Consider the following 13,067-nt stretch of genomic DNA (forward strand, 5'->3'; position numbering starts at 1 on the left):
AGTCGTGGGCTGTTTTTACCTATTGTCGAACTCGTGGGCTGTATGACTCGTGGGTGTCGGTCTAGTGGGATGACCCCCAGTATTTCTGGCCTCCCGTGAGCTGCCTACGTCCATGAAAAGAAAAAAGCCCACTCCTCTCTCAAAATTTGTTTTTACTTTCATATCCTTGATCGCCAATAAATGTATAAATGATGTTTCCTCAAATATGTATAGTTAATGAACGTAGTTGCTCCGTATTCATCTACTTCCATTGTACTGAACATTATAACTATTATAGTCAGCATCGAAATCTTTTGATTCTGAACGCGGAATTTCACTTCTTGCACATGGATGAAATTGAGTCGTCGACAAATAGGTTGATAAAATTGTGATTTGATTCCTCTTTATTTAAAATCAGTTGCTCCGGTTTAGGTGGTATAACTTTAAGGGTCGGCGTATGGAGCGATCGTTTCATTTTGCTTGATTGTTTTATGCTTGTCTACATAAAATGCATTCTTAGGATAAACTCAGAGCCATGATCAAACTCTTCCAAGCCCTTTTCAGGATCTCTCCTTTTTCAATTATGAACTCTTCAATGACGATGTTTACACATTTACATCATACTACGACATATTACATTAATCATCAATAAGCAACTGAGCGGGAACTAATTGATCGATTTCCCGTCAGTTGCAAAATTATCGATTCTCATGTTATTTGCTATCATTGTGATATAATTGAAACCACAAATTTGGTAAAGGCGTAAAAATCTTTTTATTCCATGATGGCCTTTCTCCTTCCCTTCCTCAGAAAATTGTAAGTGAACAACAACATCACTCTTAATACCCTACTGAATTTTCAGTGTCTTCAAGACCTTCAGGAGTAGCACTGCGGACACTGATTATCCTTGTTACAATGTAAATCAGTATTAATGATCAGATTTACTGTCTTTATCCCAAGTCCGAAATGTTAGCTTTGGATGTCTTTTGGTCATTAATGAAATGATGCCGGGTATTTCCTAATAACACGAATTCTGCTAGTGCATAACACCATACTAGATTGCTTCCTCTGTTTTCAAATTTATGAACGATTAACTCTTTACCCTCTACTTAATAATTGAAGAGCTTGCTTCCAAAAGGCCCTAAATCCATTGAAAAAAATGATGGATTTAGCGCCTTTTGGAAGTAAGCTCTTCAATTTATAATGATATTACATGTTAAATCCATACCCGAAATTACTTTATGCAATGTCCCACTGAGATTACCATAGTTATCAATATTGTGTTAGAGCATATACTGAAACTGGGTAGGTTTATGTATCAAACGTCCCTCGCAGGTCAATAGTAAAGCTCTCATTAGTGTTTGTTGCTTTCTCGTATTATGTTCGTTCACTTATTCTCTCAAAAAATGAGACTATTTAAAGGAGAACATGTCCTAGTCCAAGCTAGAAATATGATGATCGCATTCGTTGACCAATGTACTTCGGTAATATCATACTCCAACACACCTGATTATGGTATATATACACAAACGTTATGGTGCGAAACAGGTATCTTCATTGAGGTGTACACAATGTCATAATGTACCTTTGCAGCGTCTCAGGAAAACGCTCCACAACACTGTAAAAATGAACTTTCTCTTCTATCCAACTTATAGCAACGCAACACTATATGTCATTTTTACAAAACGGAGTAAACGTCTCTCTAACAAAAATGTTTTAACGAATGATTTTTGAATATGACAACACTTCTTCATTCATTGTTTTCATTAATGGATTATGATAAACATCACAGGTTAAATTAATTTTGGTTTCCTTTGTATTTTTTTGCTCTGCACTTGAATTCAGCCTGTTAAAGGTGAAAGTGTTTTTTTTTTAAGGCACTCTTAAAATTGGCATTTGTTCTCATACTTCCGGATTATATTGCATGGTTGTCACGTTTGTAATTAGGTTAATGGAGCCTATGTGATTCCCTAGCTCCGTCATGATGAATGGTTCAGAGATGATTTAGCCAAAATATAAGTTAACACTGGAAGGTTCGCTAGTGCGCACCTTCTCATTTTTCGGAATGAAAGAACCTTCGGACTTACAAATCTTATTTCATTTTCAGATTTAACAACCCTTCGGCGTAACAAACTGTAATTAATTTTCGGAATGTCAAACCTTCGGAATAATGAACCTTATTTGATTTTCGGATTAGAGAACGTTCGGACTATTGAATCGTTTTCGTTTTCTGATCGACAAACCTTTGGACTCACGAACTTTATTTACGAATCTCATTACATGTTAGGATCAAGGAACCTTCAAAATACCGAATTTGATGTCCTTTTTAAGACCAACAAGCCTTCTGAATCACTCCACAAATGTTCGGATTAAGGAACCCCATTTTATTTTCAGAACACAAACATCTGGGTATGGGGATTTTGTGTTTTTCGGACCAACTAACATCCAGAATGGCGAATATCATCCATCGTATATATTCGTCGTTGTTGTGACGTATACGTCAAGACACAGTTCACAAAATGAGTGTAAAAGCATATTTAGAGTTCTGGTTCACGAGGAATACTCTCATATACTGTTGAATTGAAGTCATCTTCTCTTCTTGGGGAAATGTCGCTTTCGTACAAATCTATTTTTGAGGACGGAAAGTTGTTTTGGCTCTCACAGCGACCATTGATGTTTTCATCAGTATGTGCTTCTAAAACGAGATAGCCATGTTCATCCACTTCATGCTCCACTCTTGGCGTGCTAGGATAGATAGAAGCCGCATATAAAGGATCGTTCTGGGTCATCGCATAAGGGCCTAATTCGTCATTTCTTTCGACATTCCAGTAGGTAGGACAATTCTCCGGTTCTAAAGTGGGTACAGTTTGGCTGGAAGCTGATGGAATTTCATGGTAAATTGGAAATTGCAAGCATGAGCTACTGGCAATGTCACTGGCCTCTATGGCATCTCGACTTGCTTCAGGTTGAAATCTAGTAACTCTGTGCAGACTGACATTGGAAAGGAGGTAGCCGTCTTCATCAACGTCTTCTTCCTCTTTATTAAAATGCCTTGATTGAAGAAATACGACTTTCTTCTTCCCCTTCTTTTCTGAACCTGACATGTCCATGTACAGTGCTCTCGTGTTATCAGCTCCCGTATTTATACACTCAAAAAAGAGTTCACTCTCCTGGTGTATGACGTCATAAGAAGGACGTGATCTAGTTTCAGCTGAACTTTCAACACCTCTCCTGATGCTCATTCTAGGTTCAAGAGACAGGTCCGGTGATATGTGACCCTATCAGAGAAAAGTCACACACAAAACCACCATGAAGTACATCTATCATCCTTTCCTGAAAATTATTTTTGCTTTAAAGTGAAATATTACTCATGAAGCTTTCATTGTCTAACATCATCAAAACAAGTTGGAATAGAACTTTAGAAAAAAACAGAGACTCTGAAGAACAGGACTTATTCTAGTGCACTGACATAAGTCAACTTGTGTCGATGATTGTGTGTGTGTCAGCGTTTAGAAATATAAGCCAACTACATTTTTTTTTTTTTTTTGGGGGGGGGTATTGTCAGATAAACGTAGAACGGGGGGGGGGGGGACTCAGCTGCAATATTCTATTTCTGATTATGTCGAAGGCACTGCTGTCCGTAAAGTTTCTTAATAGTCACGATAGTATGCTTACACACTTTGAGGTGGAAAATTGAGATAAAGAACAAAAGTGGCTTGATGTACGATACCGCTTAAAACCACTACAGATTTCAGGAAATGATTTCAAGCGCAGACCCATAATAGCAATGTATTATTGTAAGCGATTTCACATGCCTATTGGAAAAAAAGCTAAAGCCATGTGAATCTTTGGGGATTTTTTTTTAGTCCAAGTTAAGATTTATTTTTTTCTTTTTTTCTTTTCTTTTTTTGCCAGATATTACTCGATACTTTCTCATGTAAGTTCAGCTGCAGGGAGCATTTTATATTCATTTACGTATGTTAGATGGACCACGAATTGGATTTATTCCAATCAATTGCACTACACGCTATATACATTACAAAAGAAAATGAATAAAAAAAAATTGAGGGAATTTTCCTGTCATATCTTCTTTCTCAAGCCTCCTCACCCCCGCACCCCATAGAAACACGCATACTTACAGCAAAATTCTCCTTTCTTAGATAAAACCTGTAACCTAAAAGACGTAATTTGTGTGTCATTACCGCTGCACGGTTCCCATACGTGTTCTGTGGATGAGCCGAGGCGCCTCCGTGATCTCTTGTGCCTGGAATATGAGTCGAAGTGTTTGGCGGATCCAGCTGCGACAGCTCTTCACTGGAGTGGACTTTCGACTTTTGACTTGAAGCTTGTCGACGCCTATACGTATAACATAAAATGAATAAAGAAAAAAATAATACTCTTTGAATGCATCCTGTCCAGCTGGAGAGAACGTTACTGTAAATTACAGCACAAATTGTTATATTGTCCAAAAAAAAATGATTAATATTTTTCTATCCATTTTCTCATTCCTTTTCATAATCAAAGTGTGATATAAAATTCCTGTCCCTCTAACAAAATCTAGCACAGTGAATAACAAACAGAATATACCAAAAGGATTGTTTTCTTTTCTTTCATTGTATCTAAAGTAGCACAAATTAGTCTAACTTTTGACAGCAAAGTTTTAAGATTTTTTTTTTCTACTGCGATTTCTATTTTTTTTTTCTACTGCGATTTCTATTTTTTTAAGAATGTCTAGTGTAGAAGGAAAAATTGCCGTTTTTTTTATGTTTTGAAACAGTGGCAGAATGCTGACTTAATACTAGAACTTCAACTGGGAGAAATATTCATCCCCTGCTAAAAGCCTGCATTTACCCACGGCAGTTGTCTGTCCACTCACACTTGCTTAACAGCCTCCAAACTTTCACGTCATTTTGTTTTTCCTTGTTTTTTGTGTGTCGTCCGTATTTTTCTTTAGTTTTTTTTTTTTTACTGTGTATACATAGACGGCTCCTTGTCGTTGTTTTGATGGTGGTTTGTGTACAATAACTTAAGTAGAATATTGTATCAATGAACATTTTGGGCGACAATGAAATACACAATAAACACAATAAAATGTCTGGCGACCAGAAACTCAAACATCTCCACCCCCCCCCCCCAATATGTAAGAGAAATATAAATCAAACAAAGCAAATTTACTTCAACATTCATGTGCATTCAGTATACACTCACTTCTGAATATGTTTTGATTGTTCAATGAGTCGCATACAATGACTTCACACCCTAGATTTACAAACTAATTTTGACAAAAAATCACCTTTTCTGTTGACGTCTACACCAAGCAATGGACAGTATGCCAACCACAGCAAAAACAACGAGAAGGGTTCCCAGGATGTACGTAATTATATTATAATTGTTCCCGATACTCTCAGGATCTGGAAGATAAAGCATTAAGTTAAAATATAATTCATTATATTAAACATATTTAAGATATGAATATATAATATATATTTCTATTCCCTATGTCACATTTTATTTCGATACAATTACAAAAATGATGCTATTGTAATGTATAATAAAACAGTTATATTGCAATGAATTATAGATATTATATGTAAACATACATAATATGAAAATATTTTATTACATCAGACTCTGATATATAGACAGAGCGTTTAGACTTTCCAAAATTATAGAAGGATAACTAGGGAAGAAAATATGGTCAATAATATAGGTTCTCCCGGCCAATTTTGCACTTTTGTCAGTCCAATTTTTAATTGCTAATTATTCAATTTAGCAAAATTTAGCATAGATGACATGTTTGGCATTTCGTTTTCATGATCTCTTCATTCAAATTCATTTAGGAGTATCCAAATTACCTTTAGCCTCATTCTAATTAACATTTTTTTCAATTGAAATTCGTAAAACAAACACAATCTCGTTATTCGTTCATTCAATTTAGAATGACATAGTCACGTGATCACGTACATGCCCCACTCGTCACTCGAATTCATATTCATATTCAGAATTAAACTCTTCTTCACTATGAGAAAGTAACAATTTCAAAACTTGAATCCAGCATATTTACTCATGATGAATTTACTATGAACGATGAAGAGCAACATCTAGTGTGTTTCCGTCTAAACCAGGTGGTGAAACATTGTTTAGGCAATAGCAGCCAAGTAGTCCTAATGTAATCATTGCGTATATGCAATTAATGGGTTGAGAGGTAAAAGTGGACACACTAGAAGCAAAAATATGTTTTACTGCGGGTCGAATCATTTTGATACTAAACTCACTTGACTGCGATGTTTCAGTTGTCGCTCGCAATGACGTACTGGCTTGGGTAGTCTGCGTCTGCCCTGTGCATTCAGATAGACCGACTGCAATTATTGATGGTATACATGCTTTAATATGATATAATGTCTGGAAAATACGTTCATGATAAATCTTTTTATCTGTTCTATTCTAGATATCAGATTTTTGTACGTGGTGATAAAAGTATGAAAATTTGTAACGCATGAATGCTCATAATGGAGATGTTGACTTTGCGCAGGCCGCCGATCCCCCACCCCCCCCCCAAAAAAAAAAAAGTGGTCTCCCGAAACAAAAACAAAAAATCAGGGGAAGAGGAATCAGAAATCCTGAACCCACTAAAAAAAAAAAAAAAAAAAAAAAAAAACATAATCCAAACAATTCCGCCAGGAGATTCTTCCCTCAAAGGGAAATATACACTAAACAAACATTGACCCTTGATCCTCTTTGGCGCTGTCATCGCCCTATCAAACACACTCACTCACACACACACGCACACACACACACACACACGCACACGCACACACACACACACATCCACATGGCCCCTGCAGTATATTGAAAACAATCCACTTTCTAGTCATTCTATGTTGCAAAATTAATTGCAATTGTAACAAAGGGGGAAGTGATAGGCTTTGCGGACAGCAGAAATTTAAGCAGCTAGTCGCCATTATACACTCCATGTCTGCGAACTTCATAACCACCATCTTTTTTGTTGGTGGTGATGTTTATTCCAAGCGCGTAGGGGTCTTTGAGCTTGCACCTTATGAATACTCCAAATATCAATTACTGTATAACATTGTGATCATTCTATCATAGCACATACGGTTTTGTTCAAAGTATGTTACACTGTATAATTGCCAAATGTACTACATACCTATAGACACGATAGAAGTGCTTTCTGTACTTTGTGTAGGCATTGTACTGACATCTGGCCACTCTGTGTCTGTGAACAAACATTCCCATCCACAAAAGCAATGACAAACTCATGTAAAGATCTTGTGTGATAGCAGACAAAAGATTTATCATAAAGCATACTGAGGGGTACATGTGGTGTCGTAATCTTACGATATTAAATGGTAAAAATATCAATCTCTTTGGTCGTTGTTGTATGTAGGTTTTCCCAGCCTATTTCGCACTTCGTCAGTCCATTTGATAGAAGGTTCGTTCAATTTAGCAAAAAAAAAAAAAAAAAAAAAAAAAAAACCCTCGTTCTCATACAGTCTGTCTTTCAAATTTGCAACTTGTGCGTCCAATTTAGTATTTCGATTAATTAAATTTGCACATGTGGCTTTAGAATTCGTAAAAAGGTATTCATATTGGCAGGTACTCTACGTTCATTCAAATTCGCCATCATTGGCCGAAAAGGGTATTTGATCGAGTCATTCAATTTCGCGAATGAGCTATCAAATTCCAATTATATTCAATAAAATTTACTTCATGTTATTTCTTTTTTGAAAAGGTGAGAAAATCTAAACGTGTATGTTAATGTACCTCTCTGTTTTCAAATTGTTAAGCAGTAAAGGTATCATTTTTTTTTCACCCTATATAATTAGAGTTTGTTGTTCTGTAACGCCCCTTTTCTTTCACACATGTCATTTTTACAGTCATGACAGCACAAGTTACATACAGACATATATCTCAAGAAGACAGAGAAAGAATTATAGAAACATGTGAGGATCATAATCTTGACTACCTAGAACTGGCCGACACATTCGGAATAAAGCACTTAACGGCCATATAAGTTGTGACCACATGCGCTATCTTCGGACTGTGAGATTCAATACGCACAATGAAATAAAAACTGTTGCCAAAATCTAGATACGAAAATATGAAATGTGATGATGTTTACAAAATAATAGCTATGATGAAAGAACATAAAGAAGGAAGCGAGGCATAAACATGTCTGCTAAATTGACTGCAGAACATGTTACATAGGATGCCCTAAAATGAATTCGAATGAACGAGTGCAGCATGTGCGTGATCACGTGACTGTATCATTCTAAACTGAATGAACGAATAGTAAAATGGTGCTTGTGTTACGAATTTCATTTGTTGGTTTTTTTATTTATTTTCTTTCACAAAAGTGCTGATAAGAACAAAGTTTAAGATAATTCGAATGATTCAAAATGAATATCACTGAAGAAATCATAATATCAAAATACCGAACATGTAATCTAGGCTAAATTTTGCTAAATTGAATGCAGCAATTAGGAATTGGACTGTAAAAAGCGCAAATTTGGCCGGTAAAACCTATATTTTCAAATTAAGAGGAAGGAAATATGCAGTGAGCATTTCAGAGCACGTATCATACTCATGAAGAAGATATACGGAGTATAAAATAGATTGATATTCCTCAATGAATTATTCCACGGGGAAACATTGTGTATAATTCCGAGAAATGGAAAATTTTGCTGGTAAGCATTGTCTCATGTCAATGCATTTGAATGATTTATTTCAATTTTTCTCCTATCATGCTTATCAAATATGGCAGTACAGGTATTCCCATTGGTGCGTTCTATGTCATGTGGCGTGTTTTAGGTGAAGGCTCAAATGGCACATATTTGTTATCAGCCCCACTCAGATGCCGATAACTCTCGGAAAGTATGCTTTAAAAAAAAAGGTTACCAAAGAAAAAAGATACAAAAAAATAGAATATCATTTGCAGCTCTTCCCTTTCAGGTATAGTGTACAATGCTGGGTTTTTTATATTTCTCTTACACTATTGCACTTAGCAGAGATTTTTTTTTTTAAATCATAATCACTGATAATATACTGTCTAATGGATTTCTAATATAGGACAGGCCGTTGCATTACTTTCAACTGCTCGGCACGAAGGGAACGAAGCATTCCATACTGGGAAGTAAGTCGACCATCCCGGTTGTGTCACACACTGCAGAGTCGCACTCCCGTTGACGGCGTAATCTTTGTCACAGATGAGAGTTATCTTCGACCCGAAGCTCGTGATATCCGAGTCCCAACTTCCATTGGGCACAATCCCAGGATGATCACAAAAACCGACCGAGACTTTCAATGAAGGAGAGATGTATGGAAGTCTCATGAGCCATGAGGGGAAAACTTGAAATAATCATATCATTGCGATATGTTCCATGGATAAATCATTATGAAGAAAGATACTATGATTACATTTAAACAGATTCACTTTTGTATCTCTTCTGGTAGGGTTCAGATACCTGTTTATCTGCAATAATCAATTGACAAGCTGACTTGCACAAAACGTGAACATAATTATAAACATTGATTGCATAAAATAAATAACAGTAAACATATATGAAGTTTAATTTGGTAATTGAAGGTGTGAGCCTGACAGAGCATATCGTGAGGATTACAGCTTATTAACCAGTTAACAGTCACTGACAAATGGCTGAATAATACTGTCGTCATTATTGTCACTGATGCTTGCAACACTTGTCTTATTTCACTCTCTAATGTTAGGTAATCTTTGGCCCTGAATACTCACGGCCAAATGAACGATGTCGGTTGTATTCAAAATGTGTCGCAAGAGGACATGTCCAATTGTGAGAAAAGTTTCCGCCAGAAATGATCTGCGCGTACGTTTCAGACTTAAAACAAATGCACAATCCTCGACGCATGAGAGCAACGCCATTGTCTTCGGGCTGTCTTCTACAGGTAGACATGCACTCGCTGTCCGAATCAACGCCAAATCCGGTGTTAAATGCTGTTTGAGAGTTTAGTTGGTTGTCTTTGTAGCATCCAAGAAATCCAGGTTCTACGCAGTGACAGAATATTATGATAATTTCAACCTTCCAATACCTGAAACTTTGAAGTGTACATTATTTCAAATTCATTTCCACAACAGCTAGTCACAAATCATCCCTGAAATGGCAGTTGAAAAGCCGTTTGTTTTTTTTTAATACAGGTCAACTATTTTACATCTGTAGCGCCTGAAAAAAAAAAATGTATATGTATAATGTGTGTGTGTGTGTATGTGTGCGTTGATATCTAAATTTATGGCTGTTCACAGTGTCGAGTTGTATTCAACCATAGGCCTACACAATTAACGACTAAAAGAGCTCTAGTTCGCATACACCAAACACACTAATTCAGTAAAGATATCAAAGATATCATTCATCAAAGATATCAATATGTTTGCGAACATCTGCTTTATGAATGATAACGAAAATTAACATGTTTTCATTTGACATTTTGCAATTCTTACCTTGGCAATGGAGTCTAACAATCCTGTTTGAAGAACACACGGTAGTTGGCATTAAGCAGTCCATTAAACGCAGCGAATCTGTGCATGATATTGTACAAATCGTTCATGAAATGGATAAAGTTTAATGCCGCATTTTCCCATAAAAGTTTGATGCATAGATAACGGCTCTCGTGTTTAATGAATATAAATGTAAAGAGAAAATAACTATGGTAACAAAACATAAAGAGAATATCAGTAATGAATGCGTTTTTATATTATAAGAGTTTCTGTGTAGAGAAAACGAATCTTATTCTAATGAATATTTTAGTGCGTCATCTATATCACTAAGCTCTGTAATGTAACGATGTCATTGGCAAGTATTATTGCTCATCGTTGTGTAAGTGTACAGCAAGAAAACTGGCAGTATAGTTGAAAAACAGAAGAGAAAGAATAACATTAGGAATTTTGGAATGCCGTGATATTAAAAGTGTTGCACGTTAAAAACACGAACCATGGAAATGGTAAAAGGCCTACCTCATTAACTTTATTTTTCTAATATATATTTCCATCGTTGAATATATTGCAAAGTTACCTTTGGACGCAAAATGTGCTTTCAGGCGATCAAGATTATTTGATGCGATACATGCTATTCTACCTGGGATGATAAATACATATGCATACACAAGTTCTGATCGGCATGCATATTATTCTGCAGTTACCTTTACGACACGACAGCACTTGAGTCTTGTTTAGTGTTACTGTAGCGATTGCGGCCAAATTCTGAAAAGTATACCCCTTTGCCGCTGGGAAGCCGAGCTCTTCGCAGACCAATTCAGTAGCTTTGGTGGTAAATTCACCAGCATTGAATTCATCATAGCACACGTATTTATCTGACTCAGTAACCAATAGACCTTCAAGGGGAGAGGGTCCGTCAGCCAGCTTCACCGATGATATCCCTTGAAAATAAACGACCAACGTTCGAAATTTTGGGGGGGTTAACAGATAATCTATAAGCAATCATTCACACCTTAGCTCATTCAAAGTGAAGACGATTATTAGAATTATGGTCTAAATCCTCCTTCGAGTTATACATTGTGGTTTCCCTTTCACAGTTCCTCAATTAAAGGAACGGAAGAAGCAATGCGATTTATAACTTGTTTTTGTTGGCTTCTTTTATGTAGATCGCACTCTGCTTTAATTCTCTTCCCCAAACTGGGGAACAGTATGAAGAAAACTGAATAAACTGAGTCATCAATAGAATTCATGAATGCAATTCATACGTGACGTAAGGATCAATAATAACACCTATTATTCTAGATAATGTCGAGAAATCAATCTATCAACTAATAGTCAGTACGTGATGGCTTTCTGTTCATCCGGTATTGGAATAAACATATACATCAAATTGAGTACAATATACAGTACAATAATACATTATGACAGATACGGATATGGAATGATGGCTATTATGTGAATTGATTTTCACAACACTCATGGACAACGACATTAATGTCGTTGAATCTAAAGATTGCAAAGGTTAGGAATTGTTGGTGTGCTGGCATCTTAGACTCATCATCCTCTTCCTTATCGCCACTATCATAATCATCATCAACATCATCGTCACCATCATAATCATCATCACCATCATCTTCATCAATATTTTCATCATCATCATAATCACCATCATCATTATCATCACTATCATCGTCGTCATCATTATGAATTATACCACAGAGGTGAGAGGAATATTATATGTATATCATATGTTTCTATACAGTCATTATTTACGGGCCGGTTATGTCCATTTTGATTTTCCCCCTTTGTATTGTTAAATAAATAGGTATATTTATAGGATTTATATTTTTGCATATGCATTTATCATTATGTATGTTTTCCCGTTTTTTCTATAATATTGGATGTGAAATAATTATGATTATGTTGGGTGGATTTAATGCAATTTATCGGTAGTGAATTTCGGTAGATTCATATAATTGAACGAATGATTAGAGCTACTTTTTTGTGTGAGTGTTCTCAGGTTAAATGTATGCTGATATAAGTTCATTTTAGCGGTTTTTGGTTTTTTTTTTTCTTTTCGTCCTGAAACAGCTGTTCATGTATCATGTTTGTGTGTGAATGTACTTGTATACATGTATATATTTGTGTAACTGTCAATTGTGGAGTGATGGACCGGGTCCACTGTATTTCTTTCCTTGTACTTACCTGCCTGTGGGCAGGTAGTATCCTAGGAATATTTATCACATGCTTTAATTTGCAAAGGAAATTAAGTATGTTATATATATACTCTTTCCTGTTTTGCATTTTGGGTTTTATTTCTTTTAAGATAATGGCCAGGATATCTACCAAGGAAGTATTAAAAAAAAATAAAATAAAATTTCAGATTTGCCGAACACCCCGCATTGAAATTGCCATCATGTATCTTCCAGGACAAATCAATGTCGCAAATTTCATTTCGTACATTTCATATTAGTGAGGGACAAACCAGTAATTTGGTGTTTAAAAGGGCATTTTACCGGTTTTTTTATTTTTTTTATATGTTGTTCTTTTAATTCTAAAAGACCCAGCGGTGCAAACAGAATCAAAATTTCATAACGATTAA

The 13,067-nt window shown here is 35.9% G+C and overlaps 1 protein-coding gene across 1 annotated transcript; it reads right to left on the bottom strand.

The window, feature by feature from the left end:
• Nucleotides 1-2,516: 2,516 nt before the first annotated feature.
• On the bottom strand, nucleotides 2,517-10,523 carry LOC140227764 (uncharacterized). The gene is made up of 6 exons (XM_072308163.1): nucleotides 10,472-10,523; nucleotides 9,752-10,021; nucleotides 9,088-9,297; nucleotides 5,273-5,390; nucleotides 4,182-4,335; nucleotides 2,517-3,257 (listed from the first exon to the last, which is right to left on the bottom strand). The coding sequence occupies exons 1-6, from the start codon at nucleotides 10,521-10,523 to the stop codon at nucleotides 2,517-2,519; spliced, it is 1,545 nt and encodes a 514-aa protein (XP_072164264.1).
• Between the last annotated feature and the right edge of the window lie 2,544 nt (nucleotides 10,524-13,067).

Source organism: Diadema setosum, chromosome 4 (genome assembly GCF_964275005.1).
Source record: "Diadema setosum chromosome 4, eeDiaSeto1, whole genome shotgun sequence".
Classification (NCBI taxonomy): domain Eukaryota; kingdom Metazoa; phylum Echinodermata; class Echinoidea; order Diadematoida; family Diadematidae; genus Diadema; species Diadema setosum.

Excerpts from the sequence above, each read along its gene's own strand:
- LOC140227764 (XM_072308163.1), bottom strand. The coding sequence starts at position 10,523 with ATGCCAACTACCGTGTGTTCTTCAAACAGGATTGTTAGACTCCATTGC. Across the intron at positions 5,391-9,087 it reads TTCGTGCCGAGCAGTTGAAA|ATCCTGAGAGTATCGGGAAC; the intron begins GTAATGCAACGG and ends TTTATCTTCCAG. Across the intron at positions 3,258-4,181 it reads CGTATGGGAACCGTGCAGCG|GGTCACATATCACCGGACCT; the intron begins GTAATGACACAC and ends TTTCTCTGATAG.